The following is a 14,435-nucleotide window of genomic DNA, read 5'->3' on the forward strand; positions in this document are numbered from 1 at the left end:
TTCTCGGTAAAAGAAAATTCATGCCTTAATTTTCTCATTGTTTTTATCAATAAATATTTGTTTATGCTGTTTTAAATTGGAAATTTCAATCAAGAATTAAAAACACTTAAATCCCTAATCCAAAAAAGGATAAAGGATTTTTCAATGTTTACTTTTTGCTGAATTTAAAATGTTTATTCAGTCTCATTTGAATTCGGAAGCAATAAACTGTTTAGTTTTCTTCTTTGTTTTCTTAATTTCAATTTTTAAAGATTATTCAGAGATTGTGAGATGTGGAGATCTGGTGTGATGTTGTTTTAGACAAACATTTTCTTTATCGTGCCGTTTCGAACTTTAAGTGGTCACTAAACACCACTCAATTTTTAAACTTAAAAATGCAACTTAGTACTGTAGATGTGGGCTTGTGTGGCACTTATTGATGATGGACGTTCCATCAGGTAAGCAGCTATTGCCAACGGAGTTACCTACGAAACTGCGAGATGTCATTAGATGTTTTCGAGAAACTGGTTCCTACCATAGAAGGCCTGATTCTGGACACTCTAGGGTAACAACCACAGGACCTTGAGAATTTTGCGAAACCAGCTACTATTGTTCATGATTCATCAGCTTCAGGAAGTTCGAGGTGTCCAAATTTCTGAATGCACTACTCCAAGAAGATTAAATGATTAAATCAGTATGTACTGATAGCTTTTCACCCCGTAATAGGACCATAAGAATGTACAAAACAAGTTATATTACAAGTGGGTGGGATTTTTTGCCTGTAAGCGAAATTGGCTTTGAATTCCGGGTTGTCAAAAAAAAAAATAAGACCTGTAATCAAAGATTTTAAATTGTAAAATAATAATAGAAGGTTAGTTTATTTTAATTTTTGTAATTTTTTTATTTTATTTTATTGCCATATGTTTTTGCCATGTGTGTGATTTTATTTCTTACAAAAAGTGGGAAAAAAGTTAAGTTTAAATGGCGAAGAAGGTAAATAAAAAGGAAGAGATACCCAACGAGGTACAATCTTTGTTTTTAAGTTTTTTTTTTTTTTCATATTTTATCTTGTCTCAGCTCAGGAGCATCCTGCTCCACATCATGCAAGACTGCGCTGAAAAACTTGAAGAGATCGAAGTGTGCTGCGAGGAGGAATTCCGGCTCGAAAGGTGCAAGGAGATCTTCCATCACATGGCTCTCATAGACGCCAAGTACAAGAAGAAGATGGAACAACGTCTCAAGATTGAAGCCATGTTTGTTTTTGTTTTTTCTCTTTGACGATTGGGTGATTTTTATTTATTTTTTTATTTTACTTTTTTTTCAGTGAGCACAGCAGGATGAAGAACATGGCGAGGCTGAAACTCCTGTCGAAGAAGGAAGAGTGTTTCTTAGAGGTGGTCAAGAGTGCAAAGGATTCGCTGAAAACTGGCCTGGACCCAAATTCGCATAACTACAAGACATTGTTAAAGAAACTTATACTACAAGGTTTATGTAAGGTGTGTGTGTGTGTGTGCGTGTGCGTGTGTGTGTGTGTTTATTTATTTATTTTTTTTTTTTTTAGCTTTGTGAAACTTCTGTCAAAATAAGATGCAGGGGTAAGGACAAACAGGCAGTGACCGATGTCATGAACCAGGCATGTGTCGAGTTCGAAGCGCTCTCCAAGATCAAGACAACGCTCAAGATTGACAAGAAAACATCGCTGCCCGACAACAGCTATGGTGGGGTCATAATGGTCACAGAGAACAACAAGATCATGCTCAACAACAGCCTCGGATGGAAGCTCGAAGACGTCGGGCGTAAGATGCTGCCCGAGATGTGCAAGACGCTCTACAACCCCGAACACGACGAGGAGGAATTGTACATGCAGTCTATGCCGTTGACTACAAAGAAAATATTCTACAGCGGGAAGCTGCATAAATAAATATATGACGAGAGAGAGAAAAAATACAATTTCTGTTTTGAACTTTTAATCGATTTTTTTTTCTTTTCCATTCTTCTCTTTTTCCCCTTTGGCTATAAATCTTCACCCTCTTAGACTGAAGACCGACAAGAATTACCTGAAAAAGCCATTGATGAGTCGTTGAAGGTACGACGTTCTCCGCCTGAAGACATAACCTTCTCCTTAGCATGCTAGGTTATAAGCGTAAGCCAAAAAGTTTGCATGTATAAGGCAAAACATCCTATTTTGCTATTATCCAAGAAAAATTGTTGGATGGATAATATTCACCATACTCCTGACGACATAACCTTCTCCTTAGATATAACCAACCATAAACCAAAAAAATTCTTGCGTTTATAAATCAATCAATTTCATACTATTTTGGTATGGTATAATATGTGCCTTTATGATGAACCTAGGCAAATTTAAACATCGGACGGAGATTATCCAGGAAAAAATGTGGTGATAAAAACCCCAGAGGTCATAAAGCACAACGGTCGTGTATGAAGGGTTCAGGCAAACGAAAACAGATTAATAAGACACAAAACAAAGTCCACGGATCAAAAAACATACCAGGATCTAAATAGAATGTATTACATAATGGCTTTATTACCTGGAACAAGATGAGGAGGCTGGTTTGTCAGATATAGATAACCGGGATCTTTGTAAAAAACGGCAGTTCAGTGTTTAAAAAACCTAATATCACTTATGGATTTAAAAACTGGTTAAAAAAAAAGTATGCTAAGGAATAATTTAACTTTCAGAAAGGCCGCAATACAAAGCGCTAAATATACTTTTAGCTCTAGAGCAGTATGGTAGTGCACAAAGGACAAGGTTATCTTGAGGTTAAAAGAAATGGCTTCCCACCTAGGGCATGAGAAAACAGGCTAAATATATTCTTAAATATATCAAAAAGTAATGTAAATGAATTTTCTATCTTAGAGGGAAAGAAATTAGGACAATTAGGCCCTGCTGTTTTAACCTTACGCTGTACAGGGAAAGTCGTATGGGTCAGTCGTATTTGTAAGGATTATAGAATTAGTTGTAGGAAAGTTTGGAGCGATGAGCACAATATCAACGCCTAAACCGTTGTGGCCGCCAACACCCCCTTGGAGTATTTACTTACCACCTTCCATCCGAAGAAAGATCAGATAATCTAAACATCAGGTATTAAGAAGGTAAAAGCTTAAAAAAAAGGAAGACGAAGGAGCTTTCAGGAAGAAAAGAACCTCTGACCGTCCGACCACTGCCTTCTTGATCTATCGAATACACATCGGCATTTATCCTTCATGAATGTGACTTACGGTAAAACGATTATTACGTGAGTGAAGTCGTACGGGATAGTCGTGTTCGTGCGGAATACACAATTAGTTGTAGAAAATTTTGGTGTCTTTCTTCCCCCCCCCCATGATCCTCTCTCTAATACATTTAAAAAGAAAAATCACCACGTATTAGGTTAAGAGCTTAAATCTGTCAAAAAAGTAACTTGAGAACTTTTAGGGAAAAAATTATAAGCCTATGAGTATCCGACCACTGCCTTCTTTTAGGGATGGTTAGAGATGGTTAGAGCCTTCTTGATCTACCTTCTACACATCGGTATATGTCCTTCATGAATGTGACTCACGGTAAGGTGATTATTACACTTAGGGATGGTCTAGGGTTTAGTCTGCCCAACAGTCACTCCCCTTGTCACATATAGTTCTAAAAACACTAGATAAAGAGACACAAATCAAAGTCGACAAAAAGTGATCTATAGGCCTTGCTGGGGTAAAGGGGTATCTATAGGGGTAAAGGGACTGAATCCCTATCAGAACCATTTAGATTGGTTCAAACTATCTTTTAATGCTGAGGTATGTCTTTTGGACAGCTTGGCTGTTAGAGCTTGAAGTTGCAGTTAGAGCTGGAAAACTGGCTTGAGAAAGTAAAACTTATGCACTGGATATAAGCACTAGCTAAGCTTCCCTTGCTACGATCTAAAGAAGATTGGCAAGCCAGAGAGGGACCTATATGGGTCAAAAGGTTTGGAATATTGAAACTATGAGTCAACCTCAAGTTTCACAAAGGCACTGTCGATCAAAAGACAAGGTGGTAGGCATCTATGAAGCATTGGGTCTGACAATAGCTTCAGCTGGGTTGATGGGAGGGGGGTGTTGGACGTGTTAGACCTGATAGAACCCAATGCTAGCTCAATATATAATCAGAGTGTACTTATTGCCTAATGGTCTTAATTTGACAAGATTACCTTGAGGAGTAAATTTACCTGGGTATACCTAATTGCCTTGGTTGGATGAGATTACCTTAAGGTAGTAAAGGAACAGACTGACATAGCAAGGAACAAGGCTTCTTTATGAGGCACTAGTCGTTAATTGAACCCCTCCCATTGTTAAAAAACTCACAGATATTACATGACAATCCAATCTTCAGCAGGGTCGATTTGTATCGGCTTTCTTTTTCTGCGGTCCTTCTGGTGCCCTGCAGTAGTCGAGTTACTGCTGAAGTGCGCCCACTCTTTCCTCAGGTGGAACAGCTGTGATTTGAGGTGTCTCAGCTCGTTCTCGACCCCGGCCGGTATGTCCGAAGGTGCCGCGGGGATCGTTGGCTTCTTCTGCCGTTTTTTAGCCATTCTGGCTTCCTCTGGCATCCGGTGGTCGTCTAGCTCCTGCTTGTGCATCATGAAGCACTGCCAGTTGTGAGGGGTTTCCGGCTCTGGCCTGAGGGTGCCGCAACGGTACAAAGACCGCTTGTCGTACGTCTTGGGCTTTGTGGACAGCTTTTGGGCCGCAATGCTCATGTGTCTTTCTTTTGGGCTGGCTGTACCGCTCTTTGTCTTTTCCTTGCAGGGTGAACCGCAGTCTCCTGAATTCGACCTCTTTCTCTTTCTCCTGAGATGTATTTCATTTTCTTCGAGACGCTCTTCGCTCTCCCCTTTTACTTCAGCAGCCATTTCCATTTTGGCTAGGATCTCTTCCTCGCTCGTTCTCTTCCAGAGGAGCTTTCGCCGGCTTTCCATGATGGCGGTCTTGGTGCTTTTGTGCTCGATGAAGCTGGGGCTGTTTTTAGAGCTGCACCTATTTTCGCTCCTGGTGGGGGAGCTTCTCTTCGACCCTCTTCCCTCCCTGATGCTGTCCCGAGAGCACTTCCTCTTCAAGCTCCTTGATTTGGACCTTTTGTCGGATGCTTTCTTAGACTTGGAAGGCTTCTCCGTTTCCGTTAAGTCAACGAGAGAGGACATGCTAATCGTCGCTTTCGCCCCTTCAGAAGGCGGCTTTTTATACTGTTCCCCTTCTTTTTCCGAATTCCTGCTTTTCTGATCTTCGTCCTCTACCTCGAGTATTTTTATGACGACTGGTGATTTGCCCCTTTCATTGAAGGGCAGTTTGCTTCCGACGGACGTGCTTCTCGTTCTATATTGCTTGTTGTTCAAGTTGGTTGCGGAAGTCTGGATCCCTTTGGCGTCGGTCTCGAGGGGATTGGTTTCGGTCTCTTTGTCCTTGAGCGACTGCCTGACCATCTTGGCCTCCTCCGTCTTTTGCTTTCTCGAGTCGTAGACGAAAGTAGAGGAGCTGTCGTTGGCGATGGCTTTCCTCAAGAACTTCTTTTTGCGCTCCCTGCCGGACCCATCGACTCGAGACATCGTAATGGGGTTCAGCGAGACGCCCTTCTTATGGGGCGAGGAGTATTCCTCCTGTTCTTTTTCTCTCTGTTCCCTCTTGAGAAAGTTCTTGAGGAGGAATGACGTATTCGTCTGGGACTCGCGGTCCGCCCTGAAAGGCGGGTTCTCCTCAGGGAAATGGTTCAGGTCCGATGGGGACTGTGGCCTTGAAGGGATCGGGCTGTCCGGCGCGGAAGAATCCGGCGTGCTCAGGTTGTAAATGTTCCTCGCGATCACACTGGGTGAATCGCCCCTCCTCCTCAAAGAATGGGATGACATGTGGTTCTCAGGCTTCAGTATGCTGTGCCGCCTTATCGGCCCCCTTTTTTTAGGCAGGTCGGACGTCGACGACGAGACCGTCCTATTGATGACCATCATGTTAGGGTTGTAAAGCCCGTTATAAACGACCGGCGGCCCTTTGAAGTGAGGGTACATCATGAACTGAGGATTAGGGGTCATGTCCTTGCCGAATATCCTGTCCGCGTCGTCCTGTGTGTACCCGTTCAGATGGACGAACCCCTGGTTGTAAGATTCGACGTAACTTTTTAACAAACCCGGGTTGTAAGGGTGCCCTATCGATTTGATGTACTCGCTCCTTCTCAGCTCTTCCGTGAAAGACGGGGAATAAGCCGGTTCATAGACTTTACCCGGTTCGTACGCTTTGGGCGGTGTCTTGGCCGGTTTCTTATGTGGTTTGTCGTAGGTTCTCCTCGCATTGGCAGGTTCTTTACTGTCGCGTGGCACGACAGCAGGTTGCTCCGGAAAAGGGTAGTAGGGCGGGAAGGCGTGTACTGGGTATGGGACGTCTTGCTCCATAGACCAGATGGTCCGATCGGGACTCCCCCTGAAGTTCGGTATGCCGTCCACCTCCGCTGGGGGTCTGTTGATTACCTTGTACATGTCCGAGCTGACCGTCCTAGGGCTGTGGATCTCGACGAAGGTCGGCGGGCTCGACGTGTAGAGGGTCTCCGAGATCCGAGCCCGGCCAGGGACCCCCTGCGGGAGGTAGTCGCACCTCTCGTACCGCACCACGTTGGGGAAACCGGGCGAAGGCTGGACGACGGGCCTATCGTTCCCAGATTCCCATTTCATTGTCGGCGACGCGGAGGATTGGAATTTTTCGGCGCCCTTTCCTCCGCTTCACCTCACCTCCTTGGCCCGGCGGCCCATTCTACAACACGATCAAAAGTCCAAACAGTCAAATTATTCGACAACAATTATTTATACATCTGGTAAACTTTCAATTTTCACATTTGTCAAAAGAATTCTCCTTAAAAAAATTTCCCTGTATTCTAAAATCAAAAATTTCTTCCTGCCATGTTTTTCTTATTGGTTAGGAATAAGACTCCGGGATGGAAAGATGAAGACACTTCCTGGACTTTTCAATAGTCAGCCATCCTCAAATATTCCTCTTTTGCCTACCCACTCCTTTTAACAGTAACGACAGTGTGCTCAGCATAGACCTCCTTAAAAATGTTCGCTTCTCTACCCTAACCAACCACAGTATCCAACCTAACAACAATGACATTGCCTTCAATTCTTACAATCATTTACAACGCTCTTCTCGCAGTGACCAAGAAAAATCCTTCTCATAGCCAATTTCTGGCAATGATAGATATTTTATCGAAACAACTAATTAACTAGCATACATAACCTTCCTCACCTGTGATACGTCTTTAGGTAATTACACTCGATGTTGTTTTCCGAAACCAATTTATAGACAGTCCTATATAACCTTCTTTACTGTTATCTCGAGATTAGGTTAATTCATACAATAAAAAATCAAATAGTTTTAATCCGTATTTTTTAACAAATAAATAGTCAGCCCGCCAAATTTCAGATTAGGTCAGCCCAGGTAAAACGAGAATCGATAGGTTTCGAACCGACCTTTTTACTAAAATATTTGTGGATAACCACTCCGGCGTACACTTCTTCACTGTTATCTTCAGATTAGGTTAGATCGTATTAAGTCAACACCGATAAGGTGAATCAATATTTTTTGGCAAACAAATCTATAGTCAGTCCTGCGCAGCCATCCTCACTGAGATTGTAAGTCTATAAAACAATCAATTCTGTACAATCTATATTTCTTACTAGGTTAGTGATTTGTAACTTCTTCACTGTTACCTTTCAATAAGGTTATGGCACATTAGGTCAACGATCGATCCTGTATAATCGATGTTTTTGATAAACAAATCGATAGTCAGTTCTGTACAACTATCTTTGATATTACTCACATTAGGTCAACAATCGATTCCGTATAATCGATATTTTTTGGTAAATAAATCGATAGTCAGTCCATCCTCCATTAGATTGCAGGTGTAGAAAAACAATCAATTCTGTATAATCGATATTTCTATTAGGTTAATGTTGTGTAACTTCTTCATATTATCTCACGGTAAGGTTAAGGTATATTAGGTCAACATTCGATTCGGTATAATTTTTTGTAAAGAAATAGATTGTCGATCCTGAATAACCTTCTTTGATTTTTTATTTTTAATATGGTAGTTGTTTATAACCTTCCTCACTGTTATCTTGAGATTAGTTAAAGTTACATTAAGCCACATGACATAATCGATATTTTCGTAAATATATGGATAGTGGGTTCTGTATAACTATCCAAAGGTTAACTTCAGTTAAGGTTGGTTCATGTAAATAAACAATCTATTCGGTATAATCGATATTTTCGTTAAGGAAATCTTTAGTCAGTCCTATATAACGTTCCAACTGTTATATTATGTTTAGGTTGTTTTATATAAAACAACAATCGATTCAGTATAATCGATATTTTTACTAGGTTGGTGATTTATAACCTCCCTTACAGCTAACTTCTGGCTGGGTTAGAGACCACATTAAATATTCGATTCCATATAATATAAATAATAAAATTTAAAAACCTGTCATCTCGTTTTTGAAAGGAAGTACAGCCTTGTATGTTATAGGTTAGAAATAGTTTCACGTTGTTATGTTGGCTGATCTGATTATAATAATCGAATCGATATCCAGTCAAACTAACCTACAAAATTTTACAGAAGGGTTCATGTAGACTTAGTCAAAAGAATGTTTATTATTATTTAGTATCTTTTTGTTAAATACAGTTATTTTGAAATAATCGTCAAAGGCAGGTCGTCTCGGTGTCTTCAGAAGATCGGAACGCGTTGCAGACGAAGTAGTGGCCGGTTCGGCAGTCCTCTGCAGACAGGCTCCGGTTGGCGGTCACCGTCGCACACCCAGTCCCTGAAATTCGAAAATGGAGGACTGGGGCTCCGGAGCCAAACCAGTGCCACCTTCCTTCCGAGGCAAGATCGCTCGCCGAACTCCAATACTCCAGGCTACCTCGGACATCTGAGAAAAAACAACCTTCAATGATTTTTTTTCAATAGCAGACATGAAATTACAATCGATTCGGTAAAATCGATATTTTGCAAAGGTTACAAATATATAACCTTCATAACTGTTATAGTGGGACAATTTAAATAAAGTAACAATCCATATTTGTACTAGGTTAGTCATTTATAGCCTTCTTCACTGTTATCCCAGTTTAGCTTAGTTCACTTGAAACATTAATCGATAGTTTTTTAATAAATAGCCTTCTTTACTGGTATAATACTTGTGGTCCAAGTCTACACACAATACACAACCGATCTTTTCCTAAACCAATGATAGTCAGTCTTGTCAACCTTGTTTTACTGTTACCTTAATCTTAGGTTAATTCGTGTAACAATCGATTCGGAATAATCAATATTTTGATTATTTTAAATTATATAACCTAGCTAAGCATAAATAATTATAGCCTTCGTTACTGTTGTCTTATCCAACAAGTTCACTTATGCAATGATCGATATTTTATCGAAACAAATCAACTACATAAGCTTCCCCATGTGTTGTACTTGTTTAGGTTATCCCACTAGGTCGATGTTTTTCTAAATCGATAGTCAGTCCTGTATAACCTTCCTTTCGTTAATTTTAGATTAGGTTAATTAATGAATCGATCGGTTCCAATTTATTTTAATCGATTAGGTCCGGCTACATTAAGTAACAGTCCGATTAAAAAATAATGATAATAATCAGCACTGAATAACCTTCATCGCTGTTATCTTCAGATTAGTTTAGACCGTTTGAAGTCAAAGATCCATTAAGAATAAGCGATATTCTTCTTGAACATATCGATAGTCGGTCATGTCTATTCAATCTTGATTATTTAAACCAATAATCGATTCAGATTTGGTTAGGCCATGTTAAATAAACAATCGATTCGGTACAATCGATAAATTTTGTTAAACAAATCGATAGTAAGTCCTGTATAACCTTCCAATTGTTATATTCAGTTTAGGTTGGTTTATATAAAACAACAATCGATTCGGTATAATCGATATTTTTATTAGGTTGGTGATTTATAACCTCTTTTATTGTTTCCTTCAGACTAGGTTAGAAAACTTAAAAAGCAATCGATTCCGTATAATCAATATTTTTGTTAAATATATCTATAGTCATTTTTTATAACCTTCCAAATGTTATCTTTAGTTTAGGTTGGTTTATATAAAACAACAATCGATTTTGTATAATCGATATTTTTCTAGGTTACTGGTTTATAACCTTTTTGACTGTTATTTTTAGGTTAGATTAGGCCAAGTAAAACAATATCGATCCTCGTGTGATCGGTATAACAAATTGTTACTATGTCCTGTATAATCTTAACTGTTATCGTCAGAATAGGTCAGTTCACGTAAAGAAAGAATTAGAAAGAATCTATAAAGTGAAATCGATATTATTCTTAATTGGGTAATTAGTACAGTATAACCTTTGCTGCTGTTATCCTAGCTTTAGTTGAGTCTAAGTAAATTATAAATCGATCGGGTGTAATCGATTTTCTGTATATAACCCTAATTACTGTTTTATTTTTTAAATTATAGTAATTGATAATCAGTTAATCTTTTTATGTAAGGTTTTGGTTGAAATGAAAAAGTTAGTGCCACGAGCGGGATTCCACCTCACGACCTTAGGCTAAATTGCTCTACCGCTTGTGCTATCGCCACGTCAGGTCAAATCCCGCTCGTGGCACTAACTTTTTCATTTCAACCAAAACCTTACATAAAAAGATTAATTAATTGAAAGAAATAATTTGGTCAATAGACCACTAAATATAATGGAGGTAATTGATAATATTGACTTAACTTTGTTTAGAGATGAAAAGAATTGTTTCATCTCGTCTTCCTTCCTGAACCAGAGGAGATCCATGCCAATGAGCCTGCAGTAGTCCATAGCTGTAAAGAAATCGGCCTTTTTTTTACAAAAAAAAAAAAAAAAAATCGTATCGTATGTTGTTCTACGGTTTACTTTTTTCAAGACTAGCACGTATCGCATGTCGTTTAAGGTCAAACTGCTGGGTAAGCGGCCATCCTCGACGTGGCACGTGTCCTGTCCCTCGGACGTCCCAGCTATGAATACCCAAAAGGTGATTTGACAATAAAACGCGAATCCGTTCAGAACTGATTTTATTCCTTTAACTCGTCGCGGCATTGTTTTCCTAGTGGGACAAAATCGGGTGGCGGGATTGGCGTGAAATCCGCAGTCAGTCATGGTACGTTGCGCCATCCTCTCGCTGGTCCTGATATGTAAGTGGTTTTTTTTTATATCATACAAACAAAATACGCTTTTGTACGGCAGTTTGACATCTCCCAGTAGAATGTCGTCGAGTTAAAAAGGCAGCATTCCCCTCGGCCCGTTTTCAACCTGCTGTACCGCACCGCTGCACCGTTTCCCGACCAAGTCCATCTGGAACCGTGCCCATGGCATCCGATCCAGAAATCCTCTGAAAATACAAAAAATCCCAAGCATATACAAAAAGTAACAAAAATAAAAGCCAACCTTTGTAGCACGCGAGGTCATCCTTGAGTCTGGTTTCATCCAACGGAGATGTTATCGACGCCAAGATCATACCGTTGTACCTGCAATAAAGGAACGCCTCGTACCAATTCCCCTGCAGTATTAAAACCTCATTAAAACAGAAACCTCCATTTAAAAAAACTAAAAACACAAACCTTAAAATAAGTCTGCAAATCGAATCTCCTAAGGCCGCACTGGCAGATTTTCTCCTCCGAGCCAACTTTGCACTCCTGGCTCTTCGTTCTTAACCCTAAAACCAAACAATAAACACAAAGGATCAACCCTTTCATTTTTCTCACTGTTCTTTTTTTTCTCTTGAACAGCCCAGCTGGCCGTGGCGAAGGAGAGCGCTCTCAACTCAATACTCAACGTGGACCCTTCCTCAATCGATCTGTCGAACAAGTAATTAACCGTGTCCAACCTCTTGAAAATACGGTTTATTTTACCTTCTTTTCACAGGACCATTATGGAACTGGTCACAGCGGTGATTGTTACACACAATGTTCCTGAACTCACCAGGAAGAATGGCAAAGGTAAACCGAAAATTGCTGTACTCCAGCTCACCAATTTTGTTGGGTTAGGGTGACGACACACACATTCGGAGAGGTTATACATATTTGAGGCCGTTTCGTGTTACTGAAACTTAATTTGTTACGGTGACGTCACTCACAATCGATGACGCACTGATCGGTTCATGCCGCCTCAACTGATTGAAACCATCTTCGTTTACGTTGACGTCACACAGATTTGGGGACGCGATTTTCAATGGCTACGTAACGGCTTCGCGTTGATTTGCTGGCCAATTCGCCTCCTTAACGATAAACGTGGAGGAAAGGGCTAAAAAGTGTTTTTTTATGTGTGTTTTTATTGAAGGTTCTAAAAGGAGGGATCGTCATCCGACGCCCAACGTCCACCCATCCAAACTAAAACTAAAGTATGTACGAAAGAGTTTCTTTATACATTCGTTACATCTGTTTAATGTATTTTTTTTCCTCCAGCAATGGCATGATGACAAGCTTTGGTTCGTCATTTTACACCTTTTTTAAAAGGCTATACATTCTAAATTTCACTGTATATTTTCCAGGTCTCAATTTCGGCGGAACGAATCATTCCAAAGAAGAACAAGAAGAACCAAGGTGAAAAGCATTGATTTTTTATTTATTTATTTAAAGGTATTTTATTTTCTGCAGGAGGAAATGCTTATGCAAAGATACATCACTGGAACAAAGTATTTTACACATACATAATTTATTTTGTTATTTTTCCGTGCGTGCTCGCTCATCCGTCAAATTCCATTTGTCCAGACTATGTCGGCGATGAGGGCAACGTCAATTACGGCCCAGGTGGTACAGGTGCCATACCCGACGGCTTCTGGTCTTACCGTAATTTTTCGCCGTTACCACAAGTATAATTATCATCTTTAATTTAATTTTTTTCCTGTTAATTTTAAATAAGGTCCAACGACGAGAAGCTGCAGCCAGAGGGCGCATAATGTAGCCCCCTTGCCGCCTAAAAGATTTCTATTCTTGAAAAATAAAGTAAGTACTGGCATTATACAGTCTGGATTTCCACAGTTAACCAATTTCATCGGACTATCGTGACGTCAAACTGTCAAAGTCAGTTATGACCTTTTTGAACATCCAAATTCAACCCTTTTTTTGTTACACTCGCGAGACATCACACAACTTCATTGAACTAACGTGACGTCACATAACCGCGGGGACTAGCGTGAAGTCAGATAATTATGTTAGACCTGCGTGACTTCACATAAATCCATGGATCAGAATGACGTCACACGAGTATAGATTATAAACTGTCCGAATTAGTTGAAACATGCTCTAACTTCCTTTTTTGTTAGACTACCGTGACGTAACATAACTTCATTCAACTAAGGTGACATCATCTCACTTGGAAGCTAGCACATACTCAGTGGATTATTGTGACGCACATAATCCCGTGGACTATGCGACTTTTTTGAAATTCGTAGGACTATCGCGATGACAGGTCATATGAAGGTTATACTAGTCCGAGTTGGTCGAAACCTGCTCTTACCACAAATTCAACCTTTTTTGTTAGACTAGCGTGACATCAAATAACTTCTTTGGGCTAGTGTGACGTTATAATACTTCTTTGGACTATCGTGACCTCACACGAGTCCGGGAGGGTTATGAACTATTTAAGGCAATTTTAATCGACTAATAACCCTTGTGCGTCCCTCCCAATTCGTTACGTTTCAATATATAATTTTGCGTATTGATCTTTTTCCCTCTTTGATTGTAGTTACCTTACACGATGGCCGACTCTTATTGTGATTCTTTGGGCTTGGAGCTGTACACAGCCTCCAGTCGGAAAGACGCGATCGACCGGTCTTTAACCCTTGGGGCTTATTTCAGTGGTAAAATGGCCCAAAAACGTCCGCCCTTCTCTTTTTATCCGTAATAAATTTTTTTTACAAAAGGTCGGAGTGGGGTGTTTTTGAATTTGGGCGTGGTACGGAGCGGAGGCAATTGGTACAGGTACACGACCGGCGAACCTGTGGAATTCATGCCTCCTGGCGACGGGCCGGCGGATTTTTCCAACCTTGCCATCCAAACCTGCCTCGCCCTCAGCATGGACAGTGAGGAATTGGTCGAGGTCGACTGCTACGGCGAATACTACTATTTATGCAGGCCGGCGAAGAAGGCCAGGACGCCGAAGATGTTCTGCTGAAAGGAGGTGAGAAGAAACCGGAAATCAGTCGACTTTTTTCTCAATAAAACACATTTTACCAACTACAATCGATATTTTATTTAAACAAATCAATATCAGTTCAATCAGTTCTGCATAACATCCTTTGCTATTATCTTCAGTTTTGGTTAATTAAAATACCAATCGATTTGGTATAATCGATATTTTTACTAGATTGGTGATTTATAGCCTTCCTCTCTGTTATCTTCAGATTAGGTTTAGGTCACATGAAATCGACAATCAATTGAAAAT

General features: G+C 40.2%; 4 protein-coding genes across 10 annotated transcripts; 2 read left to right on the forward strand and 2 right to left on the reverse strand.

Annotated features, from left to right (window-relative positions):
* The first annotated feature begins 893 nt into the window (after positions 1-893).
* On the forward strand, positions 894-1,924 carry LOC106671943 (V-type proton ATPase subunit E-like). 3 transcript variants are annotated; one of them, XM_014402946.2, is made up of 4 exons: positions 894-972; positions 1,062-1,232; positions 1,304-1,475; positions 1,541-1,924. In XM_014402946.2, exons 1-4 carry the CDS (start codon positions 911-913, stop codon positions 1,898-1,900), a joined length of 765 nt encoding a protein of 254 aa, XP_014258432.1. In that variant the 5' UTR covers positions 894-910; the 3' UTR covers positions 1,901-1,924. The 3 variants fall into 3 exon arrangements, with proteins under 3 accessions (XP_014258432.1, XP_014258433.1, XP_014258434.1); XM_014402947.1 differs by having other exon boundaries at positions 895-1,002; positions 1,057-1,232; XM_014402948.1 differs by having other exon boundaries at positions 902-972; positions 1,057-1,232.
* A 10-nt stretch (positions 1,925-1,934) lies between these two features.
* Positions 1,935-6,811, reverse strand: LOC106671942. Of its 2 annotated transcripts, none has more exons than XM_014402945.2 (2): positions 4,324-6,811; positions 1,935-2,036 (listed from the first exon to the last, which is right to left on the reverse strand). In XM_014402945.2, exons 1-2 carry the CDS (start codon positions 6,660-6,662, stop codon positions 2,033-2,035), a joined length of 2,343 nt encoding a protein of 780 aa, XP_014258431.1. In that variant the 5' UTR covers positions 6,663-6,811; the 3' UTR covers positions 1,935-2,032. The 2 variants fall into 2 exon arrangements, with proteins under 2 accessions (XP_014258431.1, XP_014258430.1); XM_014402944.1 differs by having other exon boundaries at positions 1,964-2,036; positions 4,315-6,811.
* A 686-nt stretch (positions 6,812-7,497) lies between these two features.
* On the forward strand, positions 7,498-14,218 carry LOC106671956. Of its 3 annotated transcripts, none has more exons than XM_014402970.1 (11): positions 7,498-7,619; positions 11,780-11,858; positions 11,916-11,989; positions 12,330-12,390; positions 12,455-12,477; positions 12,541-12,592; positions 12,647-12,684; positions 12,761-12,838; positions 12,912-12,994; positions 13,737-13,851; positions 13,915-14,218. In XM_014402970.1, exons 3-11 carry the CDS (start codon positions 11,923-11,925, stop codon positions 14,163-14,165), a joined length of 768 nt encoding a protein of 255 aa, XP_014258456.1. In that variant the 5' UTR covers positions 7,498-7,619; positions 11,780-11,858; positions 11,916-11,922; the 3' UTR covers positions 14,166-14,218. The 3 variants fall into 3 exon arrangements, with proteins under 3 accessions (XP_014258456.1, XP_014258454.1, XP_014258455.1); XM_014402968.2 differs by lacking the exon at positions 7,498-7,619 and adding an exon at positions 11,112-11,185; XM_014402969.2 differs by lacking the exons at positions 7,498-7,619; positions 12,912-12,994 and adding an exon at positions 11,112-11,185 and having other exon boundaries at positions 12,761-12,861.
* On the reverse strand, positions 8,649-11,809 carry LOC106671957. 2 transcript variants are annotated; one of them, XR_001341188.2, is made up of 5 exons: positions 11,612-11,809; positions 11,439-11,550; positions 10,908-11,382; positions 10,746-10,834; positions 8,649-8,915 (listed from the first exon to the last, which is right to left on the reverse strand). XR_001341188.2 is itself a non-coding variant. In XM_014402972.2 (5 exons), the coding sequence occupies exons 3-5, from the start codon at positions 11,163-11,165 to the stop codon at positions 8,686-8,688; spliced, it is 594 nt and encodes a 197-aa protein (XP_014258458.1). In that variant the 5' UTR covers positions 11,166-11,382; positions 11,439-11,550; positions 11,612-11,809; the 3' UTR covers positions 8,649-8,685. The 2 variants fall into 2 exon arrangements, 1 of the variants encoding a protein (XP_014258458.1); XM_014402972.2 differs by having other exon boundaries at positions 10,745-10,850.
* Positions 14,219-14,435: the final 217 nt, after the last annotated feature.

This window comes from Cimex lectularius, unplaced genomic scaffold, assembly GCF_000648675.2.
Source record: "Cimex lectularius strain Harlan isolate CLEC.00 unplaced genomic scaffold, Clec_2.1 scaffold14, whole genome shotgun sequence".
NCBI lineage: Eukaryota > Metazoa > Arthropoda > Insecta > Hemiptera > Cimicidae > Cimex > Cimex lectularius.

What these genes read in the sequence shown, in the direction of transcription:
- LOC106671943 (XM_014402946.2), top strand. Translation starts at nt 911, where the DNA reads ATGTGTGTGATTTTATTTCTTACAAAAAGTGGGAAAAAAGTTAAGTTT. An exon ending in AAGTTTAAATGGCGAAGAAG is followed by an intron (nt 973 to 1,061) that starts GTAAATAAAAAG and finishes GTCTCAGCTCAG; the next exon opens with GAGCATCCTGCTCCACATCA. An exon ending in CGTCTCAAGATTGAAGCCAT is followed by an intron (nt 1,233 to 1,303) that starts GTTTGTTTTTGT and finishes CTTTTTTTTCAG; the next exon opens with TGAGCACAGCAGGATGAAGA.
- LOC106671957 (XM_014402972.2), bottom strand. Translation starts at nt 11,165, where the DNA reads ATGGCGCAACGTACCATGACTGACTGCGGATTTCACGCCAATCCCGCC. An exon ending in ACGTGCTAGTCTTGAAAAAA is followed by an intron (nt 10,851 to 10,907) that starts GTAAACCGTAGA and finishes TGTAAAAAAAAG; the next exon opens with GCCGATTTCTTTACAGCTAT. An exon ending in CTTTTCATCTCTAAACAAAG is followed by an intron (nt 8,916 to 10,744) that starts TTAAGTCAATAT and finishes GTTTTTTCTCAG; the next exon opens with ATGTCCGAGGTAGCCTGGAG.
- LOC106671942 (XM_014402945.2), bottom strand. Translation starts at nt 6,662, where the DNA reads ATGAAATGGGAATCTGGGAACGATAGGCCCGTCGTCCAGCCTTCGCCC.
- LOC106671956 (XM_014402968.2), top strand. Translation starts at nt 11,149, where the DNA reads ATGGTACGTTGCGCCATCCTCTCGCTGGTCCTGATAT. An exon ending in TTCTATTCTTGAAAAATAAA is followed by an intron (nt 12,995 to 13,736) that starts GTAAGTACTGGC and finishes CTTTGATTGTAG; the next exon opens with TTACCTTACACGATGGCCGA. An exon ending in CCTTGGGGCTTATTTCAGTG is followed by an intron (nt 13,852 to 13,914) that starts GTAAAATGGCCC and finishes TTTTTACAAAAG; the next exon opens with GTCGGAGTGGGGTGTTTTTG.